General features: G+C 49.9%; 1 protein-coding gene across 1 annotated transcript in view; it reads right to left on the reverse strand.

The window, feature by feature from the left end:
* Positions 1 to 12500, reverse strand: part of LOC125306527 (vacuolar protein sorting-associated protein 13B-like) — a 341904-nt gene that overhangs the window by 69927 nt on the left and 259477 nt on the right. The window contains 1 exon segment of the mRNA XM_048261942.1: positions 5608 to 5982. Coding sequence (XP_048117899.1) covers positions 5608 to 5982 — 375 coding nt within the window.

Raw genomic sequence — 12500 nt, forward strand, 5'->3', positions numbered from 1 at the left:
CTCACACATATGCTATGCAAACACAACACAAAATCCACACACGCGGCTTTGTGCCTTGTTTTCGCCACGCACATCCTCTAGATTTTACACACACCAGTCCTCACAAACACATACACTCATGCATGCGCAAACCTGAAACACACACACATGCAGTACACAAACACACTTATTAAAACTCGTACACACATATACACACACTTACATACAAACTGCTTACGTCTGAAACCATGTGCTCATCGCTGACAGTGATTTTCTAAAATGAGCCCCATCTTTGCCTAATCAGTCGACGCAGCTTGATTTAGAGTGCGGGTTGTATTCTGGCAATCCCGCCTGACCACCCCGTAAATAATCCCGACTGCCACGACGGAGCGTAATCTCTCAAGAATCCGTCCCGCATTAGCCCACCACATAGAGCCTTCAGGGCCACTTCACCTCCACATAAAGTATGTCCGAGGAGATGAGATATGCGGATGGGCCTATCTTAATTCAGATCTATGTTGCATTGGGGAAATAGGCACCGCTGATTTATGGTTCAAAACAATTAAATGGTTTAGTTGAGGGGAGGAAGTGGGTTTAAAGAGGGGAAAAAAGTGTGGCACCATGTCCATGGTGATCTCAGTCAAATCTGAAATGCTAGCGAAGCTTGATGAGTTGCATCCGTGGCATTGGGCTGAGAGAGAGGATATGGGGATCATTCTGCGCTAACATACTATTCTGGTTATCAATCCATACACACTTTTTGGATTGGTGTGCAAAAGGAGGTTTGACAATGCTGTGTCTGCTCCATGTTGTAACACATTGGGATTATCAACCTTCCTGAAAATCTTTGTACGTAGCCAAACATATTAACATTAAAGATAACAAAAATTGTATAACTAAGATCTCTATGATAAAGAAAGTTAAAGTAGCAAAGAAGATATGAAGTTATTGTTACCATTAGTTTTAGGGTTACGGTCAGTAATTTGTTATAATAATAATAATGATATTAATAATACTGTTACCCATAATACCCATGTTATTATCTGCATACTTACTAGCACTATGTGTTACTAACAGTTAATTACAATGTAATAAGGCTACTTAACACACAATGGGACTGTCCAAGCCCAGCGTCTGGTAGTGGTGTCTGGAGGTCATTAATAAAAGCATCCTATGAAAACCCTCCGTCCCAGTGCATGTGCCTCTGATATTGTAGTCAGACCAGACCAGAGCACGTAACTGTTTTGTTAATGACCTGTTAGAGGAGGATACGCCATCAGCTTGCATTTGCCGGCAGTAAGTGACGGGGCCGATGCCTCATGCCAAAGGAGTGCTAAGCACGTTGTTTCATTGCCACTCCTGCATCCTGTTCTGCGCCAGGACAGCAAAGCGCATCTGATGGCCCTGCGAAAGGGGAACTTGATGCCTTCCTCCGAACAGAGTAAACAAACTGACATAAGTGAAACTCAATATGCGGCGCTCTGCGAAAAACAAAACAACAAGTCAAAAAGCGGTCTGTATATGCATGTGCATGCATGTGTTTGTACGCCCGAGACAGAGAGAGAGAGCGAGAGAGAGAGAGAGAGAGAGAGAGAGAGAGAGAGAGAGATTTGGCGGCATTTGGCAATAATAATGAGACAAACCAAAGAGAAGACGCAAACAATGGTGCTGATTTCTTTATGTCCTGAATGGGTGGGACAAGATGAAATCACTAGTGCGGGGCCGACCCTGCTCCATTTGGGATGACTGGGGGGGGCGGGGGGGCGGTGGAGAAGACCGGGGGGCTGTGATGGCTCACTGAGGGATTATGAAGGGTGGAGGGGTAGGTGGAGCCGTGGAGGGTGGTGGCGCTGGTGGCTCATATTACAGAGATCCAGACCCATCTGTTCCTTCCTCTCCTCTGTTATTTTTTCCCTCTCCTCTCTCTCTCTCTCTCTCTCTATCCATCCTTTATTTGAACTACAAATGCACCTCCACCTTGGGGACTGTCGGGAGGAATTTGCCGTTGCGCTGCTTTTCATTATCGCCGGATCCGGTAACACACCTCACTGTCAACCTAATCCCCTTTTACTCCGTCTTGTCCATGGCAGAGGCATATGCCACGGCCGCAGCCCCGGCTGTCGCCTGGAGCTCCGGGCCCCCGGGAGCCCCCAGATGTTTCGGGGGCCTGATGATGGGGGTCCTCACCCTGCCGCCGGCCGGCTTTAGGCAGCCTCCTGACGGGGTGTCAGAGGGGACGCACACCCCCCCCGCCCATGTGTGTGTCCCTCAGCGCTTGATTTGTGGTTTCTCTTTCCATCCACTGCTGTCCCCCCTGTACTCTGGCCCTGGCTTTCCTTTCTATCATCACTCTCTCTCTTTCTCTCTCTCTCTCTCTGTCTTTATTTCTCTCCTCTCCCCCTCTCAATTTCAGTTTTATCTCTGTATCTCTTTCTATCTACATCTTTCTCTGCCCCCCCTCTCTATTTTCTACCATCTCTCTCTGTTTTCTTGCTCTCTTTACCCCATCCTGCTTTCCTTCCATCTCTATCATGTTTCCTTCTATTGCTCTTTCTATCTGCATCTCTCTATGTCTACCTCCCTTTCTCTCTCTCTCCCTCTCTCCATCTCTCTCCTGCCCCCGGTGGTATGCGTGTGTGTTGAGCTGGTGCATTAATCCCTGTCCAGCTGGAGACCGGGGGGGGCGGCGGTTTCCTGGCCTGCGATTCCTCATGAAGAACCTGTCCCCAGAGCATCGTTCCCACTGAGTTATGAAGGCCCAGCTTGTAGCTCGCGCACACGTGTGGGAATCCCAAACTTCATCACCATAAAACACATCCCCGGGTATCAATTCTCAGGCCTTCTGTTTTTCAAACGGTGAGGAGAAGTTTTGATAGCGACTGTAAAATAAATATCGGCGAGTGATGGAGGGCGTGTGTAAAAGTTCAAACGCATAAAGGCGAGACGTCCATCTCCCCGCGCTAAACCATTTCTCGCTGACAGGGTAACAAAATACCTGTCAAAACCCGTGCACATGTAAAAAAGTAGCTCGGTAAAAGCGGCTGTCTTTATGACAGCAGTAAGTCTTGGCGTAGGTAAGAGCCTTTACGACCAACACATGAGTGGATGGATCTATCTATTCATCACATTAGCGGTAAAAACATCCCCACATCCCAGGCAACCCCTGTCTTGCGGCACGGGGGTGAACTCTCTGAGCGGCGGCCGGCGCTTTGATTGAGCTCGGTGTGCCGGCCCATCCTCCGACACCCTGGTCCACATGACGACAGCATTAGCTCGCTCGCACTCGCAATAATTTGTTTAATCCCCCCATGAGAGATGGAGTGAAAAAGAAAGGAGGGAGTGAAGGAGGGAGAGGAGGAGAGGAAAAGAAAAACAGACAGCTAGAACCCTGTGAACCCGTGGCGCGTGGGTTCTGCGGTGGCTCTGCTGTGCGTCACTAACTGAAGCAGGTTGCTCTGGCTGGGGAGCGCAGCGGCGGGCCTTCTCTCCTTCTGTTTACAGTAAACAAACGGCAGAGCTCGCCGGGTGATGCATCTGTCCTTGACAGCCCCGAATGGCAAGAACAAGGGGAGCGACGCTAAAAAATAGACCCCGAAACTAGGGGGGGGGGGGGCAGGAGGAATTGGGTGGGTGTGTGTGGGGGGGGGTTCATTTCAAACTATTGCAACACAGAGAGACTTTTGCTCCCTCTCATGTTCTCTCTCTCTCTCGTTGACTCTCTCTCTCTCTCTCTCTCTCTTTGACTCTCTCTCTCTCTGCAAAGTTTTTCCATTGTTTTGCAGCGTGGAGTGTTTTTCGACTGTGTTTATCAAAGTCAACACATCAAACGAGGATGAAAGCTGCAAAGCTGGTGAAAATCAGCGAGGGCCGCAGCCTCTCGTATTGTCTCATGGCGGAGTTATGTCGACTCAAGTAAACAAGTGCAAATTGTTGAGGTTTTAATTAAAATTTTCGACAATCATTTTATCTGAAGTAACCCTATATAATAACATCTGCGCCACAGATGCAAGCGTTTAAGCGTTCCAGCTCGCTCTGTCCCTCTCTTTCTCTCTGGCTCAGCCCCCTCCCTGCTCAAACACTCCCCTCCCAGAGAGAGAGAAAGAGAGAGATGGGGAGAGGGAGAGAGAATGAGAGAGAGAGAGATACAGAGAGAAAGAGAGAGAGGGAGAGAAAGAAAAAAGAGAGCCAGAGAAGGCACATGAAGGGAGAAGGAAATCGTCTGAAAAAAGGATGGGGATAGAGAAGTAGCGAGTGAGAGAGAGAGAGAGAGAGAGAGAGAGAGAGAGAGAGAGAGAGAGAGAGAGAGAGAGAGAGAGAGAGAGTGACAAAAAAGAAAGGGATAGAGAGTGCAAGGACAGCATGAGCTATCCTGTTTCACCCTAGGGTGGATAAATAGCTGAACCTGAGGATGACAGAACCACAGTTGGATCGCTCCAAGTCTATGATAGAGCCTGAGCGCTCCCAATGAAACCAAGAACAACATCTCCCTGTCGCTCCTTGAGCATGCAACAACATGGAAGACAGCTGTCTTTGGCCAAGGATGGTTTCTTTAGATGTGGGCAAGAAAGATCCCTATCAGGGGCACGACGCATGTTGGCCCATCTGCTCCTCACTTGGCGTCCAGTGCACACCCTGGCTGCCGCAGTCCTCCTGCTCCCGCAGGGGCCGGTCAGTTAGATTAGGCCTGACAACACTGTCAGGACTGGAGGTGCTGGGGATTAAAGGAGTAGTCTCCGGTTCAGGCAGAAAGACTTTTGCTTTTTAAACTCAACTGTCAATCAAACCCATACCCTCTACTCCAGAGCTCTAGGCAGCAACTTTTGCAACTGACTGGCTCTGTATGGCTCAGTCTGAGCCACTTTGTTTACTTTCAAGTGGCTTGCACCAATGTATTGAGTCCACACAAACCACAGAATGGACAGTTGACAATACAAGTTGTATTGAATCAGAATCCAGGGCAACTCCTCTAAACTCCTTTGCTTTCCGTTTTGCATTCATTTTCTCCTTCTGTTTCTCCTTCCTATGCGGTCCTTCTCTCTTTCTCTCTCTCTCTGTCCCAGAACCTGAGCCAGAGGAGCGGGATCCAGTTTCGGCAGGATCAGGTCATACTTGCCTAGTTACATCCTGGTGCCGGGCCAGGACGTATGACAGTGATGCAACATGGGCCATTTCCTGCGATCTATCAGCCGAGCTTTGTTGTGGCTCACCGCGGAGCCATTCGCTCTGAGCCGGGCTCGGCGAGGTCAGATGACAGGGGGGGTTTGGATTTCCTATTGGGGTAAATAAAACAAATGCGGCCTTTTCAAGTTGTATTAGATAGTGCAGCGAGCGCTAGGCTGGGCCCCGACTGGTTCCTTTTAAGTAAAGCCCTTTCTGTTTCAGCACACGGCTTTAAAGAGCAAAGGTTGAGGAAACATAGTTAGCCTTCACCAGGCTCCCAAACAGAGCCGTTTAGGAGACATTCACAGGGCTTCCATCAGCAGGGAAGTCAGACGAACTTAAACAAGCTGTAATAGCTTGTAAAAACAAAACAAGCTGGAATGATCGTTGTATTAAAAAAAAGGAATCTGAGGTTGAGTTAGTGTGTGTGTGTGTGTGTTTGTGTGCTTTGAGTGTGTTCGGACTGACCTGTGAGCTTCGGCCCATGCCTCATGGCAAGGCTGCCCTTCATCCCGGATACGGACACCGTCAGGCTGGGCCGTGACGGGTGAGCGTCTGTCTCCATGGCAACCACCATTTGGACGGTGCGCAGCGAGACCTTGTGGAAGGGCTGGAGTGCCCGGAGGGGGCCCGCGTGACCCCAGGACCTGGACGGGGACGGAGGGGCAGAGGCGCGGGGAGAGGCCGATTTGCTTGGCGAGGACTGAGCGCTGGGGGCTCGTCCGGGATCCAGGCAGTCCGCGGCCTCGGGGAAAACCTTCCGCAGGAACGCCTTGGCTTGCTCCAGCTTAGCGAGCGTCGGGTTAAGCTTCAGGGGACGCGAGAGCTCCACGTTCAGCTCCGCTGTGGAAGACAAAAAAAAAGCAATAACTTCAAGAAAAAGTTAAAAAAAAAGAATGGTGATTTTGTTTTCAAGAGTTGAACATAGTGTGTCAAGCCTGAACTCAACATCTGCTTTCAGACATTACACAAGCATCTATCAAATCCAACTAAAAACACTTTAAACGCCACAGACGCAAAAGCTACAAATTTAAATTTGCGGTTGAACACAACATCGGAAAGAATCTATGTACGCAGCCGAGGCAGGGTGAAGTAGCCTACTGGGCAAGGATTAAGACACAGTATGGAGGAATGAGTGAGCAGGTACTGGGGAATGCAGGTCACCCCATACTCATCCAATTTCAGGAGAAAAAAAGAAAGTTGAGCTGACACCTTTTGACAGGAGACACTCTCTCATTGGCCTGCATGTGTATTTATGAGGTGGAGAGTGAAGCATTGTGTGTGTGTGAGAGAGTGAGAGAGACAGAGGGTGAGAGAGTCAGACAGACAGACAGGGAGAGAACAGCCATGATGGAAAAAGAAAAAAACCATCACTTAAGCATTATTGAACAATGTCTCCGTGCTGTTGCGTAATATATGGGCCACATCCACAAACACACTCCTGTTTGTCTGCTGGCTTCTGACCAGTTACACACCTCACGTTAGTTCATTTCGCACATAGAACGCACTCCGCTGAGTCTGTCGACAGCTAGTAATTCAGGTAAGAAAGACATTCAACTCACCCACACTCCTCAATTGGAGCTGGTGTTAGAGACAGCCTATGTAATATCATGACTATGGTCTGTCAAGGCCAAAGCCTAGACAAACAGAAAGCCATGCCTTTTTACAAGGTGGGCTGTCGTCAAACACTCCTGCATATCAGAAACTACCAGGTGGATGGATTTCTGAGCCTTACATTTACTGGATGCTAGCATTCGAGAAAGTTCACGACTATATCTCGTCAACGGCAAATTCCATGAAGTCTCTTGTTTCTCGCGCAAGACTGGCGCTAAAGCTCTGCTCTGGACAAGCTGGCTTTAGGGTCGTTTCACAACCCGCTTTCCGTGATCGGCCTTTTCCACTTGTCATCTCTAGCTTGGCCCTTCACATCTGCCTCTGTGCATGTGTGTGTGTGTGTGTGTGCATGTGTCTATGTGTCTGCAAGTGAGTACACGCTAATCAGTGTCTGCTTGTTTGTGGGCTTAAGCGCGTGATTCCCTGTCTCCTGTGAAGGTGAAAGTGGAGGTGGACACGCTCGGGATGAGATCCAGTCGAGGACATCCCCTCAGGCCGGGAAGCAGCGAGTCCATGTGGGGAGGGAATGTGTGCGTGCATGTGTGTGTGTGCGTATGTGTGTGTGTGTGTGTGTGTGTGTGCATGTGTGTGCGTGTGTGTATGTGTGTGTGTGTGTGTGTGTGTGTGTGCGTGCATGTGAGGTGGATATTGAGGAGAGGGGGTTGGGTTAGGGGGGTAGCTGGTCAGAGGAATGTGCATTGTAGCATGGCTTATCATTTCCAGCTCGCTCATCATCAGGAAAAGTTTCCAGTGGCGAAGTAAATAGCCTGTGTGTCCACTCATCGTCCAGCGCCCTCCCCCTCTCTCTCTGCACGACTGTGGGGACCTGCAGTGTCTTCCTCTCTGGGCAGAGCAACACGTGGATGGTAGTGATTAGGGGAGGGGGTGGGGGGTGGAGGGGCACAGTGGGAGGCTCAGTGCAGGATCACGCTTTTGGGTGGATGGGTGGGTGGGGGGGTTATTACCTGTTTAACCTGTCAGACGCACACCTGTGTCTCATAAGGAACGGGAGGAATGCTACTGATACATCCTCAAACCAGGCAGGGAGTTCAAACACGCTGGGCTCAAAGCTGGATTCTGTTTACTGTGTGTATGTCTGTGTGTGTGTTTGTGTGTGTGTGTGTGTTCTGTGTAATTTATGCGAGCAAGATTTTATGGAGCTGGTTGAGAGATGTGTTTGGCATCCAGCACATAGTTCTACAGAGTTCTCTGATTTATTCAGTGTGAAAGGATTACCATCAGAGCGTGCAAATGGCTATTTATGAATTTCTGAGTAAAATAGTGACACGTCTTTCATTCTCATGTCAGTAGGATAGCTCAATCTGCAATATACCGGTACTCAATCTGCAATATCCTCAATATGGTAAAACGTCACTGTTTGTAATAGTTATGTAAAAATATGGTATATGATATACAATGTACTGTATGTTAGAGATGTCTACAGTACAGTACTTTTATAGGGTGCATATAATGTATTTTTGTATGTATATGATGTATCTTCAAGGCAAACCTAGCCTGGCCAGAGTGCACATATACATTTACATTTTGTACAATTTACATGGTCTGCTCCATAAGGTAATCTACATAGACAGTCACAGTGTATTTTTGTATGAGGCTGTTCAGAAGTAGCCTGGTGTGCCATGAGCCTATTTCAGTGCACTGACTGCACCCTGCCTTTCTGCCTTTCTGCGGCTTGGAAACCGCAGCACCTTTCCCCCCGGAGATCTCCAGGGATGGCGTTCACGGCAGAGCTCCCGTCCGCTGCTCGGGTCTCCCATCCTGGGCCACATCTGTTCCGAGCCTCCCTCTGCGCTCCAGGCTAACGCTTGACCGAGCGGATCATCTCTCTCTCTCTCCCTCTCTCTTAATCCTTTCTTTTTTAACATCTGTGGAGCTGTGTCAAAAGATGACTCGTCACAGAGCACCAATAAATAAGAAAGCACGCCATTATACGGCCGCACAGACACCCGTGTCATCAATGTCTGTCCAGTGTGGTGCGGAGCAGCTAAGTGAAGCGCCTCACAGCAGGCCTACACTGGCCATTCCCCTGCCCTCCCCTCTCCCCACCATATGTTCCCAGCGCTTGGACAGCATAGCTAAATGGCCCACATACACTGTAATGCAGGCTGCCAGGGAGATGGACAAGGAGCGGGTGGAAAAAAACGGCAAAAACGGCAAAAACCAACGTTTTTTTTGCGGGGTGGACCAATCGCTTGCCCGGGCACCTGGGACAAGCGCATTCTGCGTCTGGACAAGTTCTTTAACATTCCCATTTGCCCAGCAAACAACCAGACTTTTCCCGTAAAATGCCTCAGTCTCAGAGCATCAGACAGAAATAAATCTAAGGTAAACAGGAGAACCTGATATGCTGAGGTAGGAAGTGTCCACTCCCCTCGTCCGTCTCACCCGCTTCTGGACGTTTTAATTAACTTCTGAGGAGGGAGCCCTGGGCTAGGCGCGTGTGTGCGTGTGTGTGTGTGTGTGTGTGTGCGTGCGTGTGTGCATGTGTGTGAGAGGGAGGAAGTGCTGTAGTGCACTTCAGACTACTGTGTATTGACACATTTAACTTGAGCTACCTTCAAAAGGTGCCATTTATAAGCTGTGCACCGTGTCAAGAAAAGAAGTGAGCGAGGGGGGGAAAAAGCAAGAAGTGAGGGCAGAGGGAGAAGGAAATTCCTCCAAATGAGAGAAAGATGGCTGTGTTTCTCTCTGAACAGGAGGGTGGAAAACCTTCTGAGGGTGTGTGTGTGTGAGACATTTGTGACTGAAGTGCCCTGATTAGAAACACCTTGTGCACTGGTTTCTCATTAAGTGCCAACAGAGTGCCATAAAGTCCCCCCTTTACACACACACACACACACACACACACACACACACACACACACACACACACACCACCACACACACACACACACACACACACACACACACACACACACACACACACACACACACACACAGGCCATGGAGTCTTCCAGAGGGCTTAGAGGTAAGGCTAATCTAAAGCAGTCACCACCCCGGTGTTGGCCACACTGGTTCAGGTGTCAGGACGCATTAGTGGCCAGGGAAGCGGGACATCAAGGTCTGCCAGCGTTGGGGAGAAATAGAACAAGAGAGAGAGAGAGAGGAAGGGAAAGAAGAAAAGGAACAAAAAGAAAGAGAAAGAGAATGAGGGAGAGAGAAAGAGAGAGAGAGAATGAGGGAGCATTGTGGGATCAAACAGGGACCGCTCGCCGTGCTGCTAACCGTGCCCCTGAGCAGAGGTCAGGCAGCTGTTGACCCCAGGGTGACCCAGGAGTGAGAGTGAGCTCTGCTTTCCCTCCGCAGCCTTTGATATGTGTGGTCACCTCTCCCTCCTCACCCTGTGCTATGGAGGGGCTGCAGGTGGTACTACATTCAATTAGAGAAAGGGCTCACTGACAAGTAGAGAAGTTCCTCTTGGGACACTCAATAATCTCTCTCTCTTTCTCTCTTTCTTTCCTTCCTCCTCTCTCGCTCTCTCCTGCGAGCGCGTTTGAATGCAGCTGGCGTCAGTTGAGGGCAATGACACATCATGTGCCTCAAATTAGACATCTTCTGGAGGATTCCGCGGGGCAAGGCCCTTGTATACAGTACTGACAACACTTCTCCCACCCGGCGTGCCTGACACGATCCAGGAACACTCGGCTGTAATGGTTCCAATTTGTTTCAGCTAATTTATTACCTGCGCGTGTTATTGCTGTGGAGGACTTTCTCCTTGCCTCGTTTTATGCCCCCATTCTCCCTCTTCTGTAAGTGGTAGCTGTTATTTCTCCAGCTTCTTCTCTGCACTGACCCCCTTTGATGCAGAGGGCAGTTTGGGGGGTGGGGGGGAGCTGGCAGGATGGCCCAGAAGCAGACGAGAATTCTGGGAGTTAGAATGGGGCCGCTGCCAGTGGTCAAGCCTTGAACCAGCGCTGCCTGATTGCAAAGCTTCCACTTCTTTCTCTCTCTCCTCTCTCTCTCTCTCTCTCTCTCTCTCACTCTCTCTCCCGCAGAGCTGAGCTAAGCTGTGCTGGACTCTCTCTAGCTTCATTTCCCCCCCTCCTTTGTGTTGTGCTGGACTCTCTCTCTCTCTCTCTCTCTCTCTCTCTCTTTCCCTCCCTCTCTGTGCTGTGCTCCGTCTCTCCTCCACACTGCCCCATGTGTGGTGAGCAGCAGGAGGCCCCCTGGCCAGCATCCTTGAGCGCGGGCCTGGGATTGGTCTCGCCATGCCTTTGGAGTAAATGCATGGTGAAATTGCGAGCACATTGCTATAAACACTGTGTGTGTGTGTGTGTGTGTGTGTGAGGAATGCGGTGGCCTTCGGCAAGGTCAGTGCTCGCCTCTGCTCGGGCCTTAGCGGCGAGTGCAGGAAACTGCTACGCCAAACACACAGCCAGCTTGGTGCTGATGGGGGGGGGGCAGGAAGGCTGTGCCTGCCCAGGAACAAGTGTTCACACTGGAGCTCACGGCTAATCGCACCCACACACATGTAAGCACACACACACACACACACACACACACGTGCATACACACATCCATGCACACACACACACACACACACACACACACACACACACACACACACACACACACAGGGCCTGCAGGAGTGAAAGACACATAGAGGAAGAGAGGGGAGGTGGGAGGATGGATGGAGGAGAGGTAGCAGAGAAGGAGAAGTGTGGGAGGAGGTAGAGAACACTGAGGAACTGACAGAGAAAGTGAGGGAGGTAGAGCAAGAGAGTGAAGGGGAGAACACATGTGAGTGAACCATAGGAGAGAAGGAGCGCGTGAGTTTGGGACAGGAAGAGGAGAGGAGAGAGGGCAAGCCCTCCAGGGGGCAGCGGACGGAAGCCAGAGGCACTCTCCACCACAGCACCTTCCCATGAGCACTCTGGACAGCAGGTGTGGGCGGAGCAGCACGTGTGGCCCAACCGGAGAGAGAGAGAGAGAGAGAAAGAGAGGAAGAGAAAAGAGAGAGAGAGAAGAGAGAGAGAGAGATAGAGGGAGAGGGAGAGAGGGGAGGGGAGTGCACAGAGATCTGAAGTAAAGCAGCCTCCACACCACCTGGCTCCTGTCTCAAACCCCACAGTGCTTCTGTCAATGTGTGTGAGAGTGTGCACATCATATTAGAATATATAGAATATGTACATTGTGTGTCTCTCGCTTATTCAGAATGTGTGTGTGCTTTTGTATATGTACTGTATATATATATATGTAAATGTGTGTGTGTGTGCGTGCACAAGTTTGCGTGTGTGTGTGAGACAGTATGTCTGGTTAATGCTCTGCAGCGTTTTCCAAGGGCGAAAATATCACCATTACTACAGCGGCCCAATTATATTTTATGCATCTTTAGTGAGTACATATGTTGCATGATGTAATTGGTGCCATTATGTTGTTAATAGGTGTCATTAGAGAGCAAACATGCATGTATGTGATGGAGAATGGGAACGTTTGGTCCAGCGCCCAGTCCTCTCTCCCCCTCTCCCCTCTCTCTCTCTCCTCTCTCTCCTCTCCCTCTCCCTCTCTCCCTCCCTCTCCCTCTCTCCCTCTCTCTCCCCCTCTCTCTCTCTAACTCAAGTGTTTATGCACACATACAGCAGAGCGAGCCCTGCGTGACCTTACAGTGAGAGGAGGAAATTACAGTGTGTACATCCGCCAGTGAAACATCAAATACATACACACACTGTCTGAAGCAAGGGCTGTGGAAGCGTCGTGAGTTAGAGCATGTGTGAGAGTCTGTCCTT

The sequence above is a fragment of the Alosa alosa genome, chromosome 13 (genome assembly GCF_017589495.1).
Source record: "Alosa alosa isolate M-15738 ecotype Scorff River chromosome 13, AALO_Geno_1.1, whole genome shotgun sequence".
NCBI lineage: Eukaryota > Metazoa > Chordata > Actinopteri > Clupeiformes > Clupeidae > Alosa > Alosa alosa.